The sequence below is a fragment of the Rhinopithecus roxellana genome, chromosome 10 (assembly GCF_007565055.1).
Source record: "Rhinopithecus roxellana isolate Shanxi Qingling chromosome 10, ASM756505v1, whole genome shotgun sequence".
Taxonomy (NCBI): domain Eukaryota; kingdom Metazoa; phylum Chordata; class Mammalia; order Primates; family Cercopithecidae; genus Rhinopithecus; species Rhinopithecus roxellana.
Genome location: NC_044558.1, coordinates 7,567,354 through 7,594,355, shown reverse-complemented (window position 1 = coordinate 7,594,355; position 27,002 = coordinate 7,567,354). Strand labels below are relative to the sequence as shown.

The window sequence follows — 27,002 nt, the reverse complement described above, 5'->3', positions numbered from 1 at the left end:
ACATGATAGAGGAGAACTCAGGTCTGTCTGGTCCCAAGCCTGGGTCCTCTCTACACTGCTTTTGAGATAGGCTCTGGGTGCTTTCTCTAGGAAAATCCCAAGGAGAGGGGTAGTGGTTGTGAAGGTCCAGGGCTTTGCCTGGAAGCCACAGAGGGCAGGTACTTGGTGGAAAACTCCAGGGTGTGATTCACCCTCCTCCCCTGCCCTCATCAGTGAGGTCACCTCCCCTCCCAGGTTCTCAGTTTCCAGCCTGGAGTCTCTGGTAAGAGAGGGCTGCCCCTGTGCTGCACATCCCCATCTCCTCGTCCCTGGGAAGGAGATGGTTCTGGAGAGGGATAGAGGAAAAGGGGGAAGGGGGAGGGGAAGGAGCAGGAGGAGGGGAGATGAGGTCAGGGTGTGAGCCTCTGGGCCCCTTCCCCTGCCCAAGGGAGCAGCTCAGCCCAGCTCTGGAGGGGTCATCATGGGACCATGGCCACTGGGAGGGCACGGTCTGGAGACAGTGGGTTCATAGTGGGAGTGGGATGGGGGTGGGAACACTGGGGACAGAGGACTTGACTTCCTGAGGTTGGATGTTGTAATCTTGGTTCACAAACTTTTGGCCTCAGTCCCTCCTGTCACTCCTGGTATTTCTCTGTCCCTTCACTTCCCAACACATACACACACACACACACACACACACACACACACACACACACACACACACACACATACAGCTTCTTTCTGTCTGGGAGTCCCTGGACAAGTCACATGGGATTTTGCACTGGGAGGAACAGGGTAAGGCGTGAACGTGGAGGACAGTTTCCCTTTCAGGTCCCGGCTCTCTTGACTTTCCTGTAAGCGGCCACCCTGGAACTCTCCTGGAGACCTGATGCCTGCAGCTGAGCTGACCGCAGGAGCCGGTGCTGGGAACTGAGGTGAGCGGGAAGTGGAAGGGCTGGCTCTGCTTTTGCAGTCTCCACCTGCTCTCCAGAGGGGCTGGAGGGATAGAGCCCTGGGAAGTGAGACCGTGGAACTGTGCGTGTCTGTGGTGGGAGGCAGGACCTGCAGTAACCTCAGGCCAGAGGGCAAGTCTGATGCCCACGACCGACTCTCAGGACAAGGGGTGCCCCCTAGCTCCGCCCCATCCAGCGTGGGAGCGGCTCAGGGATTAGCCTGTGGAACAGGAAAGTCCACCGATGGGGAGCTGGTCACGGCAGTGGGTGAAAGCAGAGGTGGTCATCTGGCGAGGGGAAGGGAAGCAGAGGGTATCCATCGAGGTGGAAGGAACAGTGGAGAGGAGAAACCTCGGGGCATTCCCGAGGGCCCAGGAACTGCAATAAATGATCACAGGTGAGGGGCTCCTGTCCTCTGCCCAGCCGAGCATAACGAGCTGGGTGCCCGGCGTCTCCCAGGAGGAAGCTGTCTTGGCTTTGGGCGGTGGGCGGCTTGGGTGTGCTCGTGCCCGAGGGGGGCACTCAGGGGAGTTGCGGGCAGCCACCAACTGAGACAAGCAGCTCACGGGGTGTGAAGGACTACAGAGGGAGCCAGGTTTTGGTCATGCACACAGGTATGTGTGTGCGAAGGGACGTGACGGGAAATGGCACCAGTGTGGGTACACGAATGGGTGTTGGCATGTGGGTGTGGGCTGAAGCGGGGGCTGGGTCCCATCCCCCCATGTGCAAGGGCTGAGCTGTTCCTATGCTGGACTGGGGAGCAAAGGGGACAGAGCTGGGACCCCAGCGGCACATGGGCAGCAGCATTTCTGGTCTTGTCTGCTCCTCTGCTAGCCCCAGCTGGACCTCTGGCTACATGCCCAGCTCCTGAAAACAGAGTTAACTTCGGACTTTCTAGTCTCTTGAAGATTTCCTCTCTGGGCAGCACCAAGCCCCGGGGTGGAAATTGGTGTGTTTGCTTCTGAAGGGCACTGAAGTATGATGAGGTCCATCCGCCGTCCCTCACCCTCTGCCGCAGCTTAGCAAAGCAGGTGGGCGGCCTTGGGAGGAGACGCGAGGGGCTGGAGAGGCGGCCAGCTGAAGCTGGTGGTGGAAGCGCACAGCGGGGGTGGGGTGCACCTTTGAAAAGTAGCCAGAAAGGAGAACTCAGTACAGCTTGTTTTGGCGTCCAACATCCTCTGGGCCATTTCTTCCCTGAGTCTGACTTAAATCCCTCTTGCTGCAGTTTAAGCCTGTTTCCCCTTGAGTTACCCTGGCCCGGGGCTGTCCTTTTCACTTGCTCTTGCTTTCATCCTGCTATTCTGGATTTTCATTCTTAACCACAAGTTATGCTCCTCCCAATTACCTTTTTATTTTTAAAAAAAACATGTGTCAGTGACGGTTCATCATCTCATGTTCTCTTTTCTCTCTTCCCCTATTTCTGATAAAACTCAAATCCTGGGCCCACACGGGATTCTGTGATTTGCTTCCCTGCCCCTGCTCCCCTCCGGCTTTCTCTTCATTTACTCCTTTTCCCCAACAAGACTCCACTCCCCCAACTCTGGAGACCACCTTGGTCCTGCGATCGCTGCCTCTGGTCTGGGAACAGTCAGGCTCATTTCTGACCACTGCCCTGGGGTCCTTGTGTTTGGAGCTCACCCTATGGCCGGCGAGCAGAGACCCTCGGTTCTCCTTCTCTTTTTTTTTTTTTTTTTTTTTTTTTTTTTTTTTTTTTTTTTTTTTTTTTTTTTGAGACGGCGTCTCGCTCTGTCGCCCAGGCTGGAGTGCAGTGGCTCGATCTCAGCTCACTGCAAGCTCCGCCTCCCGGGTTCCCGCCATTCTCCCGCCTCAGCCTCCGAGTAGCTGGGACTACAGGCGCCCGCCACCGCGCCCGGCTAGTTTTTTGTATTTTTTTTTTTTTAGTAGAGACGGGGTTTCACCGTGTTAGCCAGGAGGGTCTCGATCTCCTGACCTCGTGATCCACCCGCCTCGGCCTCCCAAAGTGCTGGGATTACAGGCTTGAGCCACCGCGCCCGGCCTCTCCTTCTCTTTATTGACTCTTGTTTTTATCCCTTCAGCCTCCGAAAACCCCTGCTGAGCAGCGTTCTCTCTTCCAGGGAGACTTAGGGTTCAGAGAGGAGGTGTGATTGGCCTGAGGTCACACAGCAAGTTAGAGACCCAGCTCCACCACTCACTGTCTTGGTAAGTTTATTCTAGCATTGGAGAATGGTGTCCCCGAGGCCCCGAGGGCGCCAGGCACTGTTCGTTCATCTCTCGGAGCTTCACTTCCTCACACATGAAGTGGAGCTAATAGTAACGCCTAACTTCAAAGATTCTTACGAAGACGCACGTCAGTCACACAGAGAAAAAGTGCCTGTTGTGGCCACGGGGCTCACTCAGGTGTCAGCTGCTGCTGCTGTTAACAGCTAGATCTGGATTAGAACTTTGGGTTTCCCATCTGGTGCTTCTTCATGAATGTTTTCAAGCTCGTTGACTAGTTTGTTCATTTGTTTGGGGATGAGTCCAGGGTCATTTCTCAGGGTGCCTCGGTCCTAATTCTGTAGCAGCATCGACATTTGGGTTCAGATGGTACCAACTTGTCCCCTGGGCCGAACTCCCCGTTTGTTCTCCCAAGGCTCCAGTGCTCAAAGCCCCCATGGGTCTCATCACATACTCGGACGGACTGAGAAGCGCTCTTTCCCCCGCTGCCCCGCCTTCTCCCTTATATCAGAGACTCAGTGCCTTTGCTTTCCACTGGGTGTCTCTCCTCATCCTCCCTCCTGGGCTGCAGGGGAAGCCTCCAAGTAGGTCCCAAACCAGAATTTCACTCTAACACGCTTTCCCGTTCCTGGCACCCTCCAAGTCACCTTCAAAAATTTCCATAGCCTCAAATGGCTCCTGCCCACGCCTTTCTAACTGACTTGGGCTTGGGCTGTTGCCTGGGTTAAAAGGACCAACAAATACACACAGACTTTTCCTTAATAAAAAGAATCCCTGTGTTTCTCTAGAGCCTTGGAGGAGCACGGAGCACCGGTAGACCTGATTCCCTCAATACCCCTCAGAGGTGAGGGGCTGTGGGATGGGTGCTCCCCTCTACAGTCTGGGGCACCTCCTCTTGGCAATTCCCTGGGAATAAAGGCAGAGGTGGCCTCAGGGTAATTGTTTGTGTGTATGAGAGGGAGGAGAAGGTAAACACAGACTGGAGATACACCCTGACAGAACCGGATTTATCTCCTGGCAGTTGACAAGCAGGCCAAGGGCCAGAGAGTAGAACTGAGAATGGCCCACGTCATTTTTTCTGGAGGTCTAGGGCGCTTTGGGCTCTCTAGGAGGGCAGGGAGAAGGAAGGGCAGTGACCCGCCGAGATGGGCAGCCACTGCTGGGCCTCCCTCTTGAAGAGCCAGTCATTTGGTCACCTTGGGGGTCATCTGGAGATGATTTCCAGCCAGGCGAGAACTGGTCTGCTGATCCCTTCTGGCACCAGGGCCCCCCAGTTTTTCTCAGGACAGAGATGCAACAGAGAGAAGAGGAGCTGGGACTCCCTTGAAGGCTTACACTTGCCCCTGGTGCCGATCCTTGTTGTCATCCGGCCTTGTTCAGAGGCCCCACCTTCTCTTTTCCTCCCAATCAGCTGCCCAGAGCTGCTGGCTCCCCTGTTTACTCCGTGTTGATCGATCACCTTAGCACACAGCTGGCTAGGAGAGAACCATGCAGTCACTTTGGCCACACCTGCCCTTTGACCCTTGCTACCTCGGCAGCCTTGATCCCTTCTGGCCTGGAGGCCAGAGGCTAAGCTGAGGTTACTCAGCAGACATCAAGGACCTGGGCAGATGGGCCGGCTGGGATGGTGGCGAGCTGTGCCGATAAAAAGGGACAGGAAAAGAAAAAGCTTGAGCCTGGGTTTTCGTCACAGTTCTACTCCTGAGTGGTGTTGGGCAAATCACTTCATCTGTCAAGGCCTGGATTTCCTCATCTGCAAACTCAGAAACTAAGATTTGCTCTTTATTTGCTCTGAGAGTGATGAGAATGAAGCGTAACCTTAGGTGAGAATGCCATGAGCACTTGGGAAGAACAGCGATACATTGACAGCAGAGATCAGGACGGGAAAGCAGGGCTGGCGGGAGCACGTCGGGTTTTACAGCTGATTTCTTCTCTTCCCACCAGGCTTTGGCCCTCGTCATCCCTGCCCACCCAGCGGGGCCTCCCAATCCGCCACACGGCCATGGACGGGAAAGTGGCAGTGCACGAGCATGGGCCTCCTGCAGTCTCCTGGGTCCCCGAGGAGGGAGAGAAGTTGGACCAGGAAGACGAGGACCAGGTGAAGGATCGGGGCCAATGGAACAACAAGATGGAGTTTGTGCTGTCAGTGGCCGGGGAGATCATTGGGCTGGGCAATGTCTGGAGGTTTCCCTATCTCTGCTACAAAAATGGAGGTGGTGAGTTCACTTTGAGGTAGGCATGGTGGGGAGAGCTGTGCCCTGGCAGCTGGGCAGTGCCTACCTGGGCCCTCCTTCCTGGGCAGTGTGGTTTATAAAAGGAGGGGTATTTTGGAATCGGAGGACTTGAGTTTGAGTTCCAGCTCCACCATTAGCCTCAGCGTCACCTCTGTGAAATGGGGACAATACCTCCCAGGGCGACGGTGAAGATGAAATTAGGCCATGGGCGGGACCAAGAAATTCTAGTTTTTTGCAAAAGCTCCTTCATGACTATGTAAAGGTCAATCATTGATAGAATTCCGCCATTCATTCAGCGAACATGACTGCAGGCCTGTCACGTGCCAGACCCGGCACTAGGTGCAGAACAGAACACATTGCACGTGCTACACTCTGTGGAAGGGTTCTGGGAAGCGGTGCTGTGTCTGCGGCAGGCTGTGGACAAACAGAGCAGCATGGTCCGTGTCAAATGGTGATGCGTGGAGGGGTGAGGCGTGGCGCAGGGAAGAGGGATAGGGAGTGCTAGGCGTGCGGAGGGGAAGGGGACAGTTCAGCAGACTTGAAGGAAGTGAAGGTGTGAGTGTCGTGGGTGTATCCTGGATGGAGAACACGCCCGACACAGGTCCTGGGACTGGAAGCAGCAGGCCTGTCTGAGGAGCAGTGAGGAGCCAGGTGTGGCTGGGGCGGAATGAGAGAGCGAGAGAAGAATGGGGTGAGGTCAGAGAGGTAACAGGGTCACTCAGGCTCTGTTCCGAGTGAGATAGGAGCCACGGAAGCAATTTTGGTTGGAGAAATACCTTGCCTTTGAGTTTTTTTTCCAAATTAGAGAAACAGGATTTTATTGTTTTTCAGCACTGGATGTAAAAATTAGCAGTGGTGGGGAGGGGCCGGATTCCTTTTTCTAAGTGTACAGTTCAGTGGTTTTTAGTCACAGGATTGTGCAACCATCACCACAACCACTTTTAGAACATTTTCATCATCCCCAAAAGAAATCCTATATTCATCAGCAGTCGCTCCTCATTCCCTCTCCCGGCCAGCCCTTGGCAACTGCTCACGTGCTGCCGGTCTCTGCGGATCCCTGTTAGGGCTATTTCATAGGAATAGAGTCGTTCAATGGGCAGTCCTTTGTGAGTGGTCAGATTCATTTTTTTTTTTTTTTTTTTTTTTTTTTTGCCTTTTGAAATCACTTTTATTCTTCCTGTGGAAAAGGTATATGTTTATTGCAAACATTAGAACCTTTCAGGAAGGTAGAAAGAATATTCACATTTAGAGATAACCGTTGTTGAGAAAATCCTCCTAACCACTGTTTATATTAAATCTGACCAATATTTACGGAGTGTCTACTACGTATCTTGCTATGTGTTTTAAAGCTTACAGTTATGATCACAAGCTGCTTGAATTGACAACTCCTAAGAAAAAGCAGTAGGCTTTCTTGGACTGGCTCGGTCTCTAGTGCTGAGGCTGAGAGGGTAGGCTGACCCTGGGCCTAGAAAGTCAGGGGAAGGAGGATGAAGGGTCAGGGTGTTGGTTTCCTTCTTCATCCAGGGCCACCATCTCGTGGCATATAGGATGTCAGGGTTGGAGATGGAGGTGGCCCAGGCTAAGCCCTCCTTTGGTGGAGGAGGATTTGCCCAGGACCTCAGAGGGCCCTGGAACCAGGCTGGCTGGTTCCTGCGTCACGGCACACTCCTCACCCAGCTATCCGGGAGGGAGAGAGCACTAGGGCCTGGGAGGCAGGGCTGTGGCGTCGGGCACTCACCCTGCCTCTGTCCTGCCACTGGCTTCTGCTGTGGCTGTGGCCTCTGTCCTGGCCATGGGGCGGGGTGCACAGAGAGAGATAAGTACCCCCAGTAACATCATGGGATGTCGGATCCAGGTGACCCTTGTCCCAGCCTAACTCTTGGGAAAGACACCCTTTCTTTCATCTTTAAGACGAGGGGGCCAAATGAAGTTGGGGTCCCAATCTGGAGTCCCTGGTCCTTGGGGGTCTAGGAATGTAGTAAAGAAGGACCAGGAATTCATCTTCTCGTTTCCAACAACTAATGATGGATGGATGTGGAAACAGGACGTCTCAGACTAGTCCAAATGTCTTTTAGTTTTTGCTGTAGACTGAACTGTACTAACTCATAGTGATAATAAAGTTTATCTCAGGCTGACCATAAGGCCTGATTGGCAGTTAAATATGATTTTTATTAACATACACAGGGAAATTTATTGATTATTAATTAGTAAACATAGTTCTGCAGAGAAAAATCTTTCAAAAGAAACAAAAAGAGTAATAAAACTATTGGTCTAATGAGGTCTTTGCTTATGAAAAAGAGGGAGCCCCTGAATTAGATCATCCTTAAGAAATCATTCACCTCAGAAGAGAACTTTAGGAAACTCCCGCTATCTGGGTTGTGAGTGGTTCAGGAACGAGCACGTAGCGGAGGTAAGGCGCACCGTAGAGGTGTTTAAACCAACCACAGGCTTCCGGACACCCTGTCTGTAAAGGTTCCCATGGGACATCATTGGCCTGCTTGTGCCCACAGCCTGGGCTGACACCAAGGAGACATGAACCAGGGTAACCTTCCAAAGCAAGGCACTGATCGGATAATTTGAGGGGAGGGTGTTGGCAGCGTTAGCGTTCTAGAAACCCGAGGGTAGAGGACGCCCTATACGCGATCCAGAACCAACCTTTTCATCTGCCCCCGAAGGTCCAGAGTTGGTGCCGCCCTTTCAGGGAGGACCTGACAGACATCCTGTAAAGCGCCTTCTGGGGAGACCTCAGGCCATGTCCCTCTACTGCACGCTATCCCTCAGCCTAAGTCCTGGGACTTCCCAAGCCACTGAAACCTGGGTCAGTGGTGTTACTGGCACTGTGTTGACCAACACTCTAGTATTCCCAGGGTTGGAAAGGCAAACATGGGGTTCAAAGGGACTTTGGAACTCAGTGGAGAGTTACTGGCTTGTGGCTCTCCAGGATCCAGAAGACACAACCTTTTCCTTCTCTCACATATTGCTATCAGGAATCTGACAGATGGGTGCAAGAGTTTTGGAGAACAATTTGGAAATGCATGTTTTAAAAAATGTGCATCTCCCAAAGGTGGAAACAAGCCAAATATCCACGAACAGATGAATGGATAAACAGAACGTGGTAGGTTCCCACAAGTGAATATTACGTAGCCTTCAAAAAGAAGGGAATTCATGCTATGACCTGGATGAATCTGGGAGGCATGCATGCTGAATGAAATAAGCCAGGCACAAAGAGATAAGCACTGTATGATTACACGTTCATGAGGTACCTAGAAGAGGCAAATGCATAGAAACAGAAAGTAGAATCACGGTGGCCAGGGGCTGGGGAGAGAGGGGCATGGGGAGTTCGGGTTTAATGTGTACAGAGTCTCAGTCCGGGATGATGAAAAAGCTCTGGATATGGATGGTGGTGATGGTTGCACAACATTGCGAATATACTTAATGCCACTGAACTGTACACTTAAGAACAGTTAAAGTGACTTATATTATGTATATTTTATCATTCACACACACAAAGCAAAAAAAAAAGTGCATACCTTTTGACTCAGGAGTTCCTCTACTGGTAATTTGTACTAAGGAGTGAATTAGACAAGTGCACGAGGATGTGGACAGCGGTCTTCATTATGACAACGTTTCGGATGAAATGACCAAAAGTCCAATGACAACATACTGGCTAAGTGCACTAGGATATATACATAGGGTGGAACACTATGCAGCAATCAAAATGATGAGGTAGATATGTATTTATTGACATGAAGTGGTTTATGGGAAAAATTTAAAAAGCGGTTATCAAATAATGTATTTGATACACGATTACTTCTCATTTTTGCAGAAAAATACATGTGTGTGCTTTTAAGAAATCTGGAAGGATAATCAATGCTTTTTCCTTTCTTTCCCTCTGTACTTTCTGTGTTTTCTACATAATAATATGGATATGAAGTATCAGAGGTATATAGTGTAGTGATTAAGAGCTCAGCCTCAGGACTAGACCGCCTGGGTTTGTGCCTCAGTTTCCTCATTCATGCTTCGGTTTTTCCATCTTTAAAGTGACCTCAGTTTTATTATCTGCAAAATGGGGATAACAGTAGGGCCTGCCCCATGGGAGGTTGTTTTGCAAGGACTGTGATGTTGATGTGATGTTGATGTACAAGAGTGCCTAACATGAAGTCAGCACCAAGTAAGCACTCAGTGTTCTCATGGTGTAACAAACAATAATCCATTCATCCTGAGATGAACTTCTGACGCGAGGTTTATGCCTTAGTGACTGCTACTGAGGTGGGTCTCCTGGGCTTGGTGTTGTCTTCAGATTCCATTCCTGTGTAACCTGCTGGAAGTCTGTTAGGCCTGGCCTCCCTCTGGCACCTGCAGGTTGGCACCTAATCACATCATGGCCTTCTCTGCTGGGAGCCCCGTTTAGATCAGAGCTGGGTGGAGGCAACAAACACCCTGAAAATTATTAGTGGGAAAACAATGCTTCCCACGTGTTTGTGTTTGTTTTTCTCTAAAATGTACCAAAAGTTTAATAAGCATAACAAGTTATATAGAAGCCATGTGTTTATTCCAAAAATAATCTATTGACTAGATTTGTAAAGTACACTAAGAAAATAAATAGTATATATATTAGAATTTCCACCTAAGTTTTCATTAATTTCCCTTCCAAGGTCTTTCTCATTCTGTGTAGGGTTCAGATCAGAACATTCCCACATGTACCTGCCTAACACTCAGGACGGTAGGCAGACAGGAGGAAGCCGACTTGGGTCCTCGGGAGGGGTCAGGAGGGAGATTAAGAACAGGATGATGGAGGGTGGGTTTGTTGGGGGAGGGGGGTCTGAAAGGATCCAGGCTGAGGAAGAGCCCCGGTGTGGCTCAGCCCTGCCTCTCTCTTTTCTACAGGAGCCTTCTTCATCCCCTACTTCATCTTCTTCTTTGTCTGCGGCATCCCGGTGTTCTTTCTGGAGGTGGCGCTGGGCCAGTACACCAGCCAAGGGAGTGTCACAGCCTGGAGGAAGATCTGCCCCCTCTTCCAGGGTATGTATCCTCCCCCATCTTCCTATTCATGGGCCCTCCATCTTGCCTGCATCCCCCCATTGTCTCTCCCTTCCTACCCACCCACTGCCTCACTCATCCGCTCACTCCCATCCTGCGCCAAGTGCAGAAGCAGGCTTCGTGGGCGGGTTGGAGAGAGGTGAGCCTGGTGGGGAAACACCAGCAAGCTGGGACTCTTACCACTGATTAGGGGGAGGTGGGGGAGGCCAGTTTGGTGCTGATGCCTCTTGGGGCAACCATGGGACCCCTGCAGGGGCAGAAGTGAGGGGCTGGAACCGAGTGAAGCTTGGCTTACTGTGGTTCTACTCACAGGTGCTGGGTGCTCCAGGGGTGCTGTGCCTCAGCCAGAACAGTTTCCCCCTGTTCTGCCCTCCATCCCAGCAGCTGTAAATGTCCCACTCAGCTGGGTCCTATGCCTAGGTCCAAGCACGCTCATGGACAGCACATGCAGGGCTGGCCTCTCTGGAACAAACAGAGCTTATGGGGGTGCCGTGGTCAGGGTGAGCAAACGGAGCACTGGAATGCGAGAGAAGGAGATACCGTGGCTCTTTCCTTCTTTTCCAAGTCAGAGAGGCGCCAAGGCCTGGGATCTCAGCGGGAGGTGTGTGCGCCCATGCGATGCGGGTGGGAGGCCCGGGCTGCGCCACCCGCCCTCTGCCGGCCGCAGCGCCCACCGCACTCCCCTCTCCCGGGAGACAGGAGACGGTGCGTTCAGGCTCGGGGCTCGCCCTGCACTCACACATTCCCGCCACAGGCCGCTCGGTGGCCGGCTTCTCCTGCTCCCCTCTCCCCGGAGACGGTGCGTTCAGGCTCGGGGCCTCGCCCTGCACTCACACATTCCCGCCACAGGCCGCTCGGTGGCCGGCTTCTCCACCCAGCGCCACTCCTGCTCTCTCGGAGATGGGGGCCGCCCTGCCCCCTCTCCAGCAGAATCGCCGGCCCCCGCTCAGCACTCCCGGGTCCGCTGAGTTCACGGGGCTGACCCAGGGCTGCGGGATGGGCCGGATGGCCGCGAGCACAGCGTGTTCCGCCTCGGCACAGTGGCCGCTTGTTTGTGTGTTTGTGTGTTTGTGTGGGTGTCTGTGTGTGCGCGCTCAACGCCCCGCCCGCTCCCCGGGGACCCTCTGCCATCGGCGGGTTCCCTCCTGCGCAGCGCCACGCCCACCTCCGCGGGGCCGCCCGGCCCCCCCCAGAACCCGTCCTTGCCACAGTGGGCTCGCCTGCCCCCAGTGGTTTTGTTCATAGCGTTGATTTTTCAGCCAGGCTGTTCTGAAAGGTCCACAGTCCTTCCTTAAGTAGGGAGCACTTCGGAAGGCTGAGGGAGGAGGATCGCCTGAGCCCAGGAGTTCGAGACCAGCCTGGGCAGCATAGTGAGACCCACCCCTTCTCCCGTCTCTACATAAAAATTTAAAAATTAGCCGGGTCTGTCTGTGGTCTCAGCTACACCGGAGGCTCAGATGGGAGGATCGCTTGAACCCAGGAGTTGGAGGCTGCAGCGAGCCGAGATCACACCACTGAGCTCTAGCCTGGACTCACTCTCTCTCTCTCTCTCTCTCTCTCTCTCACACACACACACACACACACACACACACACACACACACACACACACAGTTACTGAGCATTGACTAAAGACAAAGAGAGGGCTAACCCAGCAGGAAAGGGGCGGGGGTTCTCTCACAGGGGAAACTGGGCTCCAGCCCTTCTCCGCAGGACTCCCGAGCCACCTGGCAACACGTTGCTTTTAAAATGACTGTGGAAAAGATTCCACTTTGTAGACGGGGGTGCTGGGGAGGTATGTGTAAGCCCTCCCTTTCCGCCACCCTCCCTCCCCAAATACGCTGCCAGGAGACCAAGTGCATCCAGCTAACCATGAGGCTTCACGACAAGTGTTAAAATAGCGTGAGGTCTCCACCTTTGCTGGCGGTCTTGCTGCTGGCTGAGATGGCGCTAGGTGCTGACTCAGGCTCCTAAGGTCCTGACACAGGGACCATTTCTCCCTTCTTCTCTGGTTTCTTTCTTTTGCTGTTATCCTGAGACCCCTTTGTCACCCAGGCTGGAGTGCAGTGGCATGATCTCGGCTCACTGCAACCTCTGCCTCCCGGGGTCAAGGGATTCTTGTGGCTCAGCCACCCAAGTAGCTGGGATTACAGACGTGTGCCACCACACCTGGCTAATTTTTGTATTTTTAGTAGAGGTTGGGTTTCACCATATTGGCCAGGCTGGTCTCAAACTCCTGACCTCAAGTGACTCACCCGCCTTGGCCTCCCAAAGTGCTAGGATTATTGGTGCAAGACACATTCTTACCAAATTTTCCTACTTACTCCTTCCTTCTTCTGGCCCCTTTTCATTTTCCAACCAATACATGGTTGTTGTAGGAAAACTAGAAAATGCAGATAGCCAAAAAAAAAAAAAAAAAAAAAAAAAAAAAAAAAAAAAAAAAAACCCGGAAACTTGAAAATGTTATTTGAAATCCTACCACCTAGAGAATCACTTGTTAACTTTTGGGTGAAGATCTTTCCAGAGCTTTTCCCATGAAAAAAAAATATATACGTTCAAATATATATTACAAAAATGGGAAAATGCGTAGGGTAATGTCCTGTAACCTGCATTTCTTCCTTAGAAAAATATGCTGTGGGCCAGGTGCGGTGGCTCACGCCTGTAGTCTGAGGGAACAGGACTCCCAAGCATTGCCATCTGCTGTCCCTTGCATCACACCCACGGGCTCCTGCCCAAAGTTCCGTCCCCTGCCCAAAGTTCTTACTTCCTCTGCTAGGGCACAGGTTATGTACCTATAATCCCAGCACTTTGGGAGGTCAGGAGTTCAAGACCAGCCTGGCCAACATGGTGAAACCCCGTCTCTACTAAAAATACAAAAACTAGTTGGGTGTGGTGGCATATGCCTGTAATCCCAGGTACTCAGGAGACTGAGGCAGGAGAATCGCTTGAACCTGGGAGGTGGAGGTTTCAGTGAGCCGAGACCGTGTCACTGCACTCTAGCCTGGGCAACAGAACAAGACTCCATCTCAAGAAAAAAGTAAAAAGAAAAAAAGAAAAAAGAAAGAAAACTATGCTGTGAATGGCTTCTCATGCCACTGGATAAACCCAGTGGTTCTCTTTGTGTAGCACCCAATACCCTTGTAACCTCAACTGGCAGCTTCTGTGTGACTTTTTTGCTAACATTGATCTCTCTTGTCCCTCCCCACCTCTCCCCCACTCTGGAAGGCATTGGTCTGGCGTCTGTGGTCATTGAGTCATATTTGAATATCTACTACATCATCATCCTTGCCTGGGCTCTCTTCTACCTGTTCAGCTCCTTCACCTCTGAGCTGCCCTGGACGACCTGTAGCAACGTTTGGAACACAGGTATCCATCATTTCAGCCTCTGGGATGTTGCCTAATAGGGGCTGGGCTGCGGCGGCTGGTGATGTCCAAGCAGCGATGGGGTGTATAGCAGAACTTGCCTCACAGCCAAGCCATGTGGGCTCCAGGGCCAGCTCTGCTCCTTGGCTCTTCTGGGGCCCTCAGGCCAGCCACTAGGACAAGTCAGTGTGGTTGGGAGAACCCAAAGGGAGTGTATTAAACAACTGCAAGGGTTATCGCCACTTACTCATTCGTGCACTTAGCAAGCACTTACTGGACACCTACTGTGTGCTAAACATGGTGCCGAGGGCTGGAGATGGGTACAAGGCTGAGCAAAAGCAGCAGGGACCCAGCCTTCACTGTGTTTACAGTCTGGTGGTGGAAACAGACAAATAAACACAACCACCACAAACTGTGATAGGTGAACGAAACTGCAGAAACCATAGAACAAGGGGAGGGAGACGTGTCATCTGAGGCCTGAAGTGAGAAAGAGCCCAGCACGTGAACAGCATTCCAAGCAGGGGGAAGAGCAGGCACAGGGCCTCAGTCCCTTGGTCTGTCAAGTGGAGAGACAGGAACGGGCCAGTGGGGAGAGTGCATTCCCTACCGGCTGCCCATGAGAGGTCTGAGGAGATCTGAAGTCTGGACAGTGTCTGAGGTTGGCAGGGCAGCCAGGTAAGCAGCCAGATTCAGAGGGAACAAGAGCAGGGGGAGGAAGAGCTGGCTCTATGAGCCTCCTGATGCTCTGGAGAGGGTGGGCTCCAAAAGAAGCTCCTGGGGCTAAGAGTGGTGAGGACCACCAGGCTGCAAGGCCAGAGGGCCAGGGGGACTAGGGTATGAGGGCATCTCTCTCCATCTTGTCCCTAACCTTGTCCCCAACAGAGCATTGCGTGGACTTTCTGAACCACTCGGAAGCCGGCACAGTGACCCCATCTGGGAATTTTACCTCCCCCGTCATGGAATTCTGGGAGTAGGTGCTGGGCCCATATGCCACATGTGAAGAGGCTCCAAGGAGAAGAAATTAGGATGTCTGAGCTGTGCAAGTCTGAATGTCTGGGGTGCAAGTTTAAGATTCTCTGTATGCTTTCCAGCACTTCCTCCCCCACCCCACTCCAACCCCTCACGTCGCTGAGGCAGGGGAGAACGCTCTCACATCTACTCACCTGCTTCCGCCTAGACTCACATTTCTCCATCATGTCCACCTTCACCCCCACATCCCTACCTCCACGCGTGTCTGCCCATACATGTCCGGTAGGGTGCTGGACACAGTCTTCACAGCCTTAGGACAGCTGAGTGTGCATGTCTCTCCCCAGTGCCATGCTTGGTGGCATCGTGCTGGTAGCTTGAAATCACCCAAGGTGGGAGTGAGCACATCAAGACCTGGGCATACCCTCCGCTCACATACTCACCCTCTCACATGACAACTTACACCTTCACATGACCCGTGCCCACACTCGCCCACCTACATTCCCACGCAAGGCTGCCTGTACTCTCACACTGAGCTCACCCCCACGTAGGCACCACTGCCCTCACACATGAATGCCCTCGCAGTGCCGAACCCTCACACCCACGCACGCAGTTCCAGCACCCCATCACATGTTTAGACACTCACACACATTCAGCCCCTCCATGGGATACCCATGCCACTGGCCCATCAACCTGCATGTATAAATATTTACTCGCTAAATGCGAGTTTAGCGTTTACATTCCTGTGTACATTCCTCATCTCTCTCTCTCTCCATCTTTCTGTACAAGAAAAACAAATCTGGATGAGTTAGAAAGACAAAGATACGTATGGGATGATGGTAGAAGTTTGGTCTACGGGAACATGGCATGACTGTGGGGGAGGCAGGGGGTTGGGGAAGCCCTGGAATATGAGATCCATGGGGTCAGCTCTGAGAATCTGAAAATCAGGAGACTTGCCGACAGTTGCCAACTGCCCCCTTTAGCCTTTCCCCTCGTTACTTATTTTTCCCAATCCTCCAGGAGACGAGTTCTGAGCATCACCTCGGGCATCCATGACCTGGGGGCCCTGCGCTGGGAGCTGGCCCTGTGCCTCCTGCTCGCCTGGGTCATCTGCTATTTCTGCATCTGGAAGGGGGTCAAGTCCACAGGCAAGGTGAGGTGTTCTGCCTCCTGGGAAGCTCCCTGGGGCCCCCAGAGCTTTCGGGGACACTTGAGGGGGACCCTCTGGAGAACGGATTTCTTTCTCTTAAGAAACAATGCTTCCTGAGCAGTGCAGGGGAGATGCATAGTGAGAACAGGGGAAGTCACAGGAAGGCAGATCTTAGCTCTCTGCAAGGAAAATCTTTCTTTTTCAATATGACTTTAAAAATCCGGTTTACATAAGAATATTCAGGGCAGGCCGGGCGCGGTGGCTCAAGCCTGTAATCCCAGCACTTTGGGAGGCCGAGACGGGCGGATCACGAGGTCAGGAGATCGAGACTATCCTGGCTAACACGGTGAAACCCCATCTCTACTAAAAAATACAAAAACTAGCCGGGCGAGGTGGTGGGCGCCTGTAGTCCCAGCTACTCAGGAGGCTGAGGCGGGAGAATGGTGTAAACGCGGGAGAGGCGGAGCTTGCAGTGAGCCGAGATCCAGCCACGGCACCCAGCCTGGGTGACAGCACGAGACTCCGTCTCAAAAAAAAAAAAAAAAAAAAAAAAGAATATTCAGGGCAAATTCGAAACAGAAAAGTCCCATCGTTGGAGCTAATCACTGCGCTGCCAGGTTGGCACTGCGAATCTCTGTTCGTTTCTGCTGTGTTGCCTTCTGGTTTCTCTCACATGTGTGTGTGTGTGTCCATTATGTGTGGTTATGACATCATTAGGGTCACACGCTCTTGTGACTCACTTGTTGTTGTATTTAACACATAGCAAGATAATTTTGAGTTTGAATTAGCAAACAGAACTGTCTTTGAGGTGGTGAGTTTCCAGTTATCGAAGGGGTTCCCACCGAGAATGGGCAACAGTGGGCTTGTCACATAGAGAGAATTCAGATTTGAGCATCATTTCCAACCCAGAGAGCCGGAGATGATGCTTCGTGCCTTTTTAAAGCCAGGAGTGGTCGGTAAACAGACTTCTCTGCTTGGCCATACACTTAGTCTGTTCCCGCAGCAGCCTTTCCCCTCCCTGAATTGTCACAAGTTGGTCATAGTGATGATGAAAGTGGTCACCGTAGTGAGAACAGCACAGACAGTGCCACTGCTGCCACCCAGGGAAGGAGCTGAGTTTGCTGAGTGGCAGCGTAGAATGCCCCAGAGCTCCGGCCACCACTGCTCCCCCAACCATTAGCCTGGAAAAGTGCAGTCTAACTTTCCCCACAGATCACTGTACAAATCTGGTCACCATTCCCCTGGGTCGCCAGGGGGCAAGGAGAGAACAGCCAGGATAAGGGATTAAGAAAGACCAGATTCTGGACTTTAAATTAGTCTTTGCCTTGATTTTATCATTATGCATTATATACATGGATGGAACTACCACTCTTTTTCATAAATATATACAGATTATGTACATACGTACATGTTGACTAAACATAAGAGGAAAAAAATGGTCTGGGAAGGTTATGGGCTGGAAGCCTGTACCTGCCTCCCTCCCCGTCTTCCTCCTCCCCTCCCCACCCTTCCCGTGCCGATGTGCATCTCACAGGATATGTATCCCCACATTTATGGGGAGCACGGACCCATGGGAATGTGCAAAGGGAGGTGTGGAAAGTTTCCCGTGCTTAGCCCCTCTTAGCGGTCTCTGAGCCTGGGACTGAGCTCCATGTGACTCGCACTGCCTGTGGGGCGTGGCTGGAGGGCCACTGTGTCCCCACCAGGAGTGACCTTGGCCTGCCCCCCCACCTCCAGGTGGTTTATTTCACAGCCACGTTTCCCTACCTGATGCTTGTCATTCTGCTGATCCGAGGTGTTACCCTTCCCGGGGCCTCCCAGGGCATCATCTATTACTTGAAGCCAGATTTGTTCCGCCTCAAGGACCCTCAGGTATGTACTGTGCTGGGACCACTTCCCCAGATGCCCTCCCCACCCAGCCAGGTCTGTATTTTTGAAAGTCTTGTATTGCTTTTTCCTTGTTTTAAAAGCAATAGATGCCCACTGGAGAAAAAGTAGAAAATAGGGAAGAAAGCTATATAAAAAAGAAACTAAAAATCTCTTGTAATTGCACCACTCAAATAAACCTTTTTTTCTTAAAAAATTTTTTTTTTCTTTCTTAGAGACAGGGTCTGGCTCTGTCCCCCAGGCTGGAGTGCAGTGGCACCATCATAGCTCACTGCAGCCTCAACCTCTTGGGTTCAAGGCATCCTCTCGCCTCAGCCTCCCGAGCAGCTGGGACTACAGGCGTGAGCCATGGTTCCTGGGCATTTTATCTTGATATTTTGATGAAGCAGCCTCTTTGTCCCCAGGTCATAGCTGCTTAAGACACTGTATATAGAGATCTTAGTTGAATGAGACAAGTGACTCCCAGCTGTGCCCTGCAGATAGGCCTTGGGTGCAGCCATGGTTTGTAGATTGCCCTGAAGAAATTCAAGCAACATACATGTATTTGGTACTCACTAAGTGCCTACAGAACCCAACCGAAACTGGGCCCCACTGGGGAGGAGATCACCATGGAGACAGGAGGACGTACTCACAGAGACTTGGGATGCAGGAGGGAAGCACTCAGGGAGCACTGAAGGGCCAGGCAGGTGCTGCAGGGGATGGGTCTGGATCTCGGGTCACCCTGGCTCTGGGCCCTGGGGGCTTCCTCTACCTCTTTCTTGGGGTTTTGTGTAGGTGTGGATGGATGCGGGCACCCAGATCTTCTTCTCCTTCGCCATCTGCCAGGGGTGCCTGACAGCCCTGGGCAGCTACAACAAGTACCACAACAACTGCTACAAGTGAGAACAGCGTGGGCCGGGGTGGGACGAAGGAGGGCTGGGGGCCTGGGGGTGGGCTCTGGACAAAGACTCATCATCTCTGGGCTCAGACCTTCCTTATTCATTATAAGTTGTGTCAAACTGACCTGGTGGGTTCAGTTCCCAGACTGAATGTCTTTCTTCTTCCTTTTCTCTCTCACTTCTCTCTTTGTTGTCTGCCACCCGATTTTTGTCTTTTTCTTCTACTGTCTTCTTCCCACGCTCTCTTCCCTTCCTCCCCTCCTCTGTGCCTCCCTTGCCTTCCCCTTCTCTCTCCTCCATCCCCTCTCACTGTCTTTTGACCTCTCCTCCTCTCTTTTCCTCGCCGTTTCTATCTGCCCTTGCCCCACTCCCACAGGGACAGTGTCGCCCTCTGCTTCCTGAACAGTGCCACCAGCTTTGTGGCTGGGTTTGTTGTCTTCTCCATCCTGGGCTTCATGTCACAAGAGCAGGGGGTGCCCATTTCTGAAGTGGCCGAGTCAGGTAGGTGCCACTTTGCTGTCTGGGGTCTGAAGGGAAAGAGAGTCAAACACACTTCTCTCCTGTTGAAAGGCATGAGTCCCAGAAGATGGGCAATATGATTTATTTATGGGTAATAGGATTTAATTTTAGCATCTGGGGCAGTGCTTAGCACAAAGCAGGGCTTCCTTTACCATGGGAAAGAGGAGGGGGAGGATGATGGATGCTAGATGGACCAACACTGGATGGATGGAGGGATGGATGGATGGAGGGAGGGATGGAGGGAGGGATGGATGGAGGGAGGGAGGGAGGGATGGATGGATGGATGGATGGATGGATGGATGGATGGATGGTTAGATGAACGGTGTGCTTCCCGGGCCTGGAAAGAGAAGAATAGTGGATGGAATCACCCTTTCCTCTTAAAGTGTGTGCACAGCTACACACACACACAGTGCTTAGAGAGACGCTTCTTCCCCGAGGGCAGTGCATGCCCTGGAGCCCCCCTGACTGTACTGTGTGCCTGGCAGGTCCTGGGCTGGCCTTCATCGCCTTCCCCAAGGCTGTGACTATGATGCCCTTATCCCAGCTGTGGTCCTGCCTGTTCTTTATCATGCTCATATTCCTAGGGCTGGACAGCCAGGTACGTCACTGCAGCCCAGCCTGCCCTGCCATGGTGACCCTCTTCCCAGCCTCTGCTTGTCCTGGCACTGCTTTCCCCTCACTCCCACTCCTCTGACCATAAACTTGAGGGCTTCTCTGCTGTCCAGGGCTTTTCCTTGGGGCTGGGGGTGTGGCCCCAAGCCTGGAGACCCTCTGTTATGAAGGGGCCACTGGCTCTGTGCTCCCAGGCGTGGGCCTCGGCATGCATGGATGCTTCCTCCCAGATATTCCTTCAGCTTGAGCTGCCCAGCCCCAGCCCCTGAGCCCTGGGGACAGAACATATCCCCCCTCTAACCCTCACTGCTAAGACTCTGTGTCATGGAGTTGTAGTCAAGGGTGGGGCTGGCTCACCCCAGGGCACCCCCATTTCTTCCCTTTGTGCCGCTCCCTGTCCCCCTGTGCATCCATGTGGATGAGCCAGGGGAAGTGGAGGCCAGGGCCGGTGGCCACCAGCTTGCCCCACACCCTCTCATCCAGTTCCCCTGCTGGCCCACAGTTTGTCTGTGTGGAGTGCCTGGTGACAGCCTCTATAGACATGTTCCCCAGGCAGCTCCGGAAGAGCGGGCGGCGGGAGCTCCTCATCCTCACCATCGCCGTCACATGCTACCTGATAGGGCTCTTCATGGTCACCGAGGTGAGCTGGGGCCGGTGGCCTGCAGGCCAGGCTCCGGGGGAGGGAGCCACGGGGGACATGCTGACCCTTCTTAGAGCCTCACTTTTCTTATCTGCTGATGAGGGGTGAGGACACCTGCCTTGCCTCCACAGTGAGGTTGTACAGACCACACAACCTGCATCTGTGAGGTCTCTTTTGGTTGCAGGTGACAGAAACCAATACAGCTGGCTTAAGCAGAAAGGGGAACGTACTGGGTCAGGTTGCTGAAAACCCTAGAGATATTTGGGTTTCGGCATGGTCAGATCCAGCTGCTCTTGTGACACTGTCAGGAATACTCCTTGGTCTCCTGTGACTTCACTCAGAGGCAGGTTTTCCTCCTGTGACATTAGGGATGGATGCTGGGCTTCAGGCTTACCTGTCAGTGTCAGCCAACCCAGGGGGAAAGAGAGGGCCCTTTTCCTGAGAGTGTGGCAAGTGTCCAGGCTGTGACTCTTATTCAACCCTCGAGTAGGGAGAGAGGGACACCCCACTCTAAAAGGAACACAGAATGAGGGGGTGTCACTTTCCAGAAGCGGAGATGCTGGGCAGACGAAATGATGTGCATCCACCACAGTCTCCCAGTGCAGACGTCAGAGGCTATTGTCCTGATGTTGACTGGGAGGCCTGAAGGCGGGGCAGACAGGGCAAACTCCTTTTAGAGGCAAGGAATGGCGTCCCACGGGCCGGGCAGGGGTGTGCCCCACGTGGGCATTTCCCGTCTCACCGATGGGCGGCGTGTGTCCCATCCCTGCACGGCTGTGCCCCAGCTCCACGCTCTCCCCACAGGGCGGGATGTACATCTTCCAGCTGTTTGACTACTATGCTTCCAGTGGCATATGCCTGCTGTTCCTGTCAGTGTTTGAAGTGGTCTGCATCAGCTGGGTGTATGGTGAGTGGGGTGGAGTGAGGTGGGCAAGCAGGGCGGGAGACAGACCACCTAGGCCAGCCGGGGGCAGGCTCTGCCTGGGGGAGGCCGTTCTCTGGCCCTCTGGTTTCTGTGTGTCTGTGCGCTGTTGCCCTGCTTCTTGCTGGGAAATTTACCTGTGGCTGGGAAGCCTGGCATTTTCATGGCAGCAGGCAGAGCTGTAATGATGACAAAATGGATTCCCTCAACAGTGAGAGAATGACCAATAACAGTGTCCTCGATGTGGAGGTGGCCAGAGGCCCTTTGCCACTGGGAATCTTAGTCAGAAGGGATGTTATTGCCACTTAGCCCAATCCTCCACAAGCTCCCACACTGCCCTTCCAACAACTAGGGCTCACCCAGACTTTGTCTGAGCCCTTCCACGGACAGGGAGCTCCTTCCTGTGTTTTCCAGGACTATCCCTTTCCTATACCGAGGTGAATTCTGCCTTTCACTGGCCCCCGCCAGCAGCCTGGCCCCTCAGACTGAGATAGCTGCAGCAGCCAGGTGGTGACTATGTCCTACAACAGGAAGGGGAAGAAACCCGATTTACTGAGCCAGTGCGCGACTGCGTGCCGAGCACTGTGCTGGCTGGTCTCACGCACTTATAATCTGTGCAGGGGGAGAGTGAGGCTCAGAGGGGTTCAGCCTCTTGCCTAAGCTCACAAAGCAAGCAGAGAAGCCGTCGTCATACCCCAGGTCCCTCTGGCTCCACGCTCGGGGAACACAGTGCCAATGTCACAAGGCTCAGGGTAGAGGTCAAGTGGGGGCCACATAGAAGCCTCCGGAAGAACCATGGGTAGTAAAGACTTTAGTTTGCTACCCTAAGCCTTCCCACCTGGGTCCCTTCCTCTCCATGGAGATTTCCTTCCTTCTCATCTCAGGCATCTGATGCCTTCCGATTTTCCCCAACTCCTTTTCAAAACTTCTTCTCCGAGAGGACCTGCTAAATTTGATCACAACGGGTGTGAATGGCTGACAAGCCTTAATGTGGTTCGCTCACCCGGCAATATCTGGCTTTTACCTTTGGCTTTTCACAGTCAAAGGAATGACTCTTTAATGGTGTGATTTCATGCATCAGGGCTCAGTGGGAAGGTATTTTGGGTGGGAAGGTAGAGAGGCCCTCCAAGTATCTTTACCAATCAGTGATTCTTTACTTAGAAGCCTGGCTCTGCCTAGAACTTACAGCAAATGTGGAAACCTCAGGAATTAAACAGGACAAAATTAAGCCAGTCAATGTTTTTACTAAACACAAATTAACCTTCTTACTATGCTTTTTTGGGAACTCAGAGGTGGTTCCTCTGGAGTGTGGAATCTAGACCACCGTTCTGTTCCCAGCAGCCCTCTAGCCCTCTACGGGTTTTCTATGACATGCTTGAACAGGGGGGCTTTGTTGTCTCTCTGTTTTGACTTGAACCAATTTCATCTCTGCTACCCACGTAAACGGGCGTTTGTCTAAAACACACCCCTCCTGTGTGGTTAGGACAGTGGGGTCTCCATCGTAAGACGGAGGCAAGAGACTGCATTGACAAGAGGTGGCAGCAGCAGTGCGTGGGGGCAGCCCCTGTCTGCGCTGCGCTCCCTGCCTTGTGACTGGAATGCATCTCATGCAGGGATGCAGGGTGTCAGGGAGGCGTCTCACTCACGTGCCTTGTTCCAGTTTCCCTGCACAGGGCGGGGGTGAGGGGAGAGCACAGAGCCAAGTGGGTCTCTCCCAAACACTGGGAAGCTGTTCTCACCCTCTGGCTCATGCTCTCTCACACCATGTCTGCTCAGGGGCGGACCGTTTCTATGACAACATTGAGGACATGATTGGCTACCGGCCATGGCCCCTGGTGAAGATCTCCTGGCTCTTCCTGACCCCTGGACTTTGCCTGGTATGTGCCCACCCAGCTGCCCCTCTATTCCTTCTTGCCCCAGAAGACTCCAGAGATGAGGGAAAGGATGGCTGACGTGTGGGGCTCTTTCCCCACCTGTCCAGTCTACCGTGGGGCCTGGGCCATTTCCTGTTCTCTGTTGGCTTCATGCTCTTCTTTCCGGGGCCATTTCATCCATCCATGAGTAGAATCTTATCCTACTTCCTGCTCCATCCCTTCCTCACAGTGCCTCCCGCTTCTGCCTGATTTCTCCATGGTTGGTCTCCTGTCTGTCTGTACTTCTCTTCTGAGCCCCTCCCTTCCTTTGTATCACCTCCTGTCTCCATCTGTGATGTGCATGATGGCTTGGTCTGGGATTTGCAGGGGCTTTTGCTCTTCCACCTTACAGACGTGCTGCAGTGCACCTGACTTGTCCTCTGTCCTTGGCTGTACGTAGCTGCAGGGAGGGTTTCAGTCGCCCTCTATCTCACCCATGGCTGCCCCTTCCTCCTCCCAGGCCACCTTCCTCTTCTCCTTGAGCAAGTACACCCCCCTCAGGTACAACAATGTCTATGTGTACCCGCCCTGGGGATACTCCATTGGCTGGTTCCTGGCTCTGTCCTCCATGGTCTGTGTCCCACTCTTCACCGTCATCACCCTCCTGAGGACTCAGGGTTCTTTCAAGAAGGTAGGTGGTGCGGGGGAGAGTGACCTCTTAAGGGAGGGCACTGAGAGAGGCTGGACTTGGGGCAGGACACACGGCTGGGGCCAGGGAGCAGACACATACTCTGTGGGGCAGCCCTTCAGTCTCACAGAATCTTAGTGAGGCAAACTTTGAAGACCAGTCCAGTGGCTTTTCAGAAATGTTCTGAAAGTCCTAGAGTCCTAGAGCTGTAGAATCTGACCTCCTGTGTATGACCTGGGCAGGCTAACCAAGGGCAAACTGCTGAAAGGTTCAGGAGAAAACTAAGTCACAAACATGAATAGGAAGGTGCCCAGACACAGAAGGTTTACAGACTGGAGATTCCTTGCCCTCGGAAAACTGGTAACCAGCAAGCACAGTTCACTCCATACACAGGCTCCTGGCTTCTTTTCTTAACTCTTCCTGGGGACACACGCAAGAGGCTCCCTGTTTAGAGTTTGGGACATGTCCTCCTGGAAGGAGCTATAGCCAGTGACCCACAAAGGTAGAAATCTATCTTGCCTATAAATAATAGAAAACCCAATCTACAACAGTTTTAGCAAATAGGCTTATTTGGTTTTTACATTTCAAGAAGGTCAGAGATTAGGGCTGCCGGTATTTGGTTCGGCTGCTTAAAGAGGCCCGTAAGGACCAGACCTTTCCTGTATTTCTACACTTCCATCCTGAGCACGCTGTTTTTTCATCATGATGTTGATCACCTCATGGTCACAAGAAGGTTGTCATGATTCCGTCATCACATCTGCATTCAAGGCAAGAAGAAGGAAGTACCACTGATAAGAAGAAAAATAATAGATACTTATTGAGCACATAACAAAAGTAATCGGAATAGTAATGATAATAACAAAAATAGATATTTATTGATCACCTACTCTGTGCCAAGCACTGTTCTGTGAGATGTGTTCTACTATTATTCCCAATTTACAGGTGAGAATATTGAGGGGGATTAAATTAACAGAGGGGTTCCGTGAGTGGCCTTAGATGGCACAGGTCAGTAGCAGAGCCAGGACTGGAACCCAGGCAGTGCACACTCGTTCGTAGTCACTGTATTATTGCCTCCCCTCTCACCTCAAATGGTTCACTCATTTACTCACGCATACGGTGCGGTGCTGGCCATGTGCTCCACTCTGGGCTGGGCCCTGGGGATGCTCACATGAGGAAACTTCTGTGCCTCCCTCACCAATGGCTCCAATCCCTGCCTCTTCTCTCCACAGCGCCTACGTCAGCTCATCACCCCTGACTCCAGTCTGCCACAGCCCAAGCAACACCTCTACTTGGATGGCAGCAATGGCCGGGACTTTGGGCCCTCCCCAGCAAAGGAAGGACTGATAGCCGGGGAGAAGGAGACCCATTTGTAGGGTGTGGCAAGAGGCCAGACGGCTCCTAAGCCGGGAACCTAGGTCGGGGCCACCCTCCATTCTCAGCGGACAGCCTCTGCCTCTGTCTCCTGCCACAATCCTGCTGGGAACCTCTGGAGAGCCACAGGCACCCCCAGCTGGAGGCCAGACTCCTCTCCTGTGCTAGCTGGAGCAGCTCCTTCCCCTGTGCTGATAGCACTACCACGGGGACGTGCCATGTTGGGAAGCCATCCCTGTGGGACGGCACCATCGTTTTGATAAAGGGGGGTCTTTTTGGAGGCCACCATCTGATTGTAACACCTCGAGTTATGAGGAGTCCGCTGTGGGGATGGCTCTTGTTAGAGCTGACTGCATTTGTACACGGGGAGAGGAGCTCTAATTGGAACGCACACTGCCGTCCGACGTGGAGAGCCTGATGGGACATACCCTGTTGGAAGTGACACTGAGCAACTACGCTGGATCGGAGGTTCCCTTGGGGGTTCTTCCTTAGGCTTAACGACAGAGGCAAGCCTTCACATGCCGTCAGGCTGCAGTCACCTCCGAGTCTCTCATGGCATCTCCAGCCCCTGCCCTAGTTCCACACTGTTCTTGCAGTGTTTCCTGAGCTCCTGGAGCACTGGAATGGAAGGGGCTTAGGAGATGATTCCTAGACTTCACAAACACACGGCATGCCGCCCTGTACTGTGCCTTCCGCTACCCACGGCTGACGTTGCTACCTGATCACAGACTCTTTCCCACCTCACAATCCTTCCGAATGTCCTCCAGGCAGCACCATTTGGCATCCTGCTTCTAACGCAAACCCCTGACTTCGTGGATGAAGAACCTGGAGACCAAAGAGACAAAGGGACTTTTTCAAGTTCACATGGCTTCTTGGGGGCCAGATATATGACTAAAACCTTATCTCCTTGTGCTCAGGCCAGTGTCTACCCATTAACCCCCTGCCTTAGTTAACAAGTGTGTATGGATTGCCTGCCATGTGTGCTGGTCTCCTTTGCTTGGCTCCATTCTGTTGAGCTATGCCTCTTGGGGTGGGGGAAGAGAGGCCCCCTCTGTTGGAGGTGGTGAGGAGCTCCCCCAGACTAGTGCCCCCCCCCCTGGTAATCCTGCCATCAGCCCGTCATCACCTGGCCCCATGTCCTCCCAGATCCTTTTATTCTTGTCCATGCCACCTCTTCTTCCCCCACGGAATGCATGGAGTCTGCGAGTCTCCCAGTGAGCGGGTGCGGGGGTGCTCTCCTTAGCTGCCACACGTGGCTCCACCCCTTTCTCACCCACTCCTCTTCCCACACCCCTACCAAATCCCACATACCTCTTCTCTGGCTGGAAGGCTTCCTGGAGGAGGAAGGCAGGGTTTGGACAAGTTCAATGCTGTTGTGTTCGGAAGGGAAGGGAGGAAAGGGACTGGGGCTGGGGAGGGAATTTCAGGGCAGTTTCCTGGGACAAGGGAAGCCCCCCAGGTGAGGGGGATGAGTGGTATATAGATGCCATCTGGAGCCCCCGCTCAGTGGCTGCAGGAAAAATCAGGTGTGGCTGGGGTGAGTCCCGTCCTCGACAGCCCTGTGCCATCTCAGGCACTCTTAGCTTCTGACCGCCCCTCCGTTTCCCTCTGGACTGCTCTGCGCACCTGTGCTCTCGCTCCCTGGACCGGCTAGTGGGGAGGCAAGGAGGCCCAGGGCAAAGAGATGGAGAGCAACGGCTTCAGCCAGATGCTGTCAGTGACGAGGCCTGGTCTGGCGGAAAACCAGAGC

The 27,002-nt window shown here is 53.0% G+C and overlaps 1 protein-coding gene across 2 annotated transcripts; it reads left to right on the top strand.

Annotated features, from left to right (window-relative positions):
- Positions 1-679: 679 nt before the first annotated feature.
- Positions 680-26,231, top strand: SLC6A12 (solute carrier family 6 member 12). 2 transcript variants are annotated; one of them, XM_010376019.2, is made up of 16 exons: positions 680-914; positions 3,029-3,113; positions 5,076-5,347; positions 10,253-10,387; positions 13,629-13,769; positions 14,649-14,736; positions 15,753-15,885; positions 17,620-17,754; positions 18,544-18,647; positions 19,024-19,148; positions 19,652-19,764; positions 20,281-20,418; positions 21,223-21,325; positions 23,117-23,217; positions 23,714-23,884; positions 25,111-26,231. In XM_010376019.2, the coding sequence occupies exons 3-16, from the start codon at positions 5,134-5,136 to the stop codon at positions 25,252-25,254; spliced, it is 1,845 nt and encodes a 614-aa protein (XP_010374321.1). In that variant the 5' UTR covers positions 680-914; positions 3,029-3,113; positions 5,076-5,133; the 3' UTR covers positions 25,255-26,231. The 2 variants fall into 2 exon arrangements, with proteins under 2 accessions (XP_010374321.1, XP_030795102.1); XM_030939242.1 differs by having other exon boundaries at positions 847-914; positions 2,990-3,113.
- The last annotated feature ends 771 nt before the right edge of the window (positions 26,232-27,002 follow it).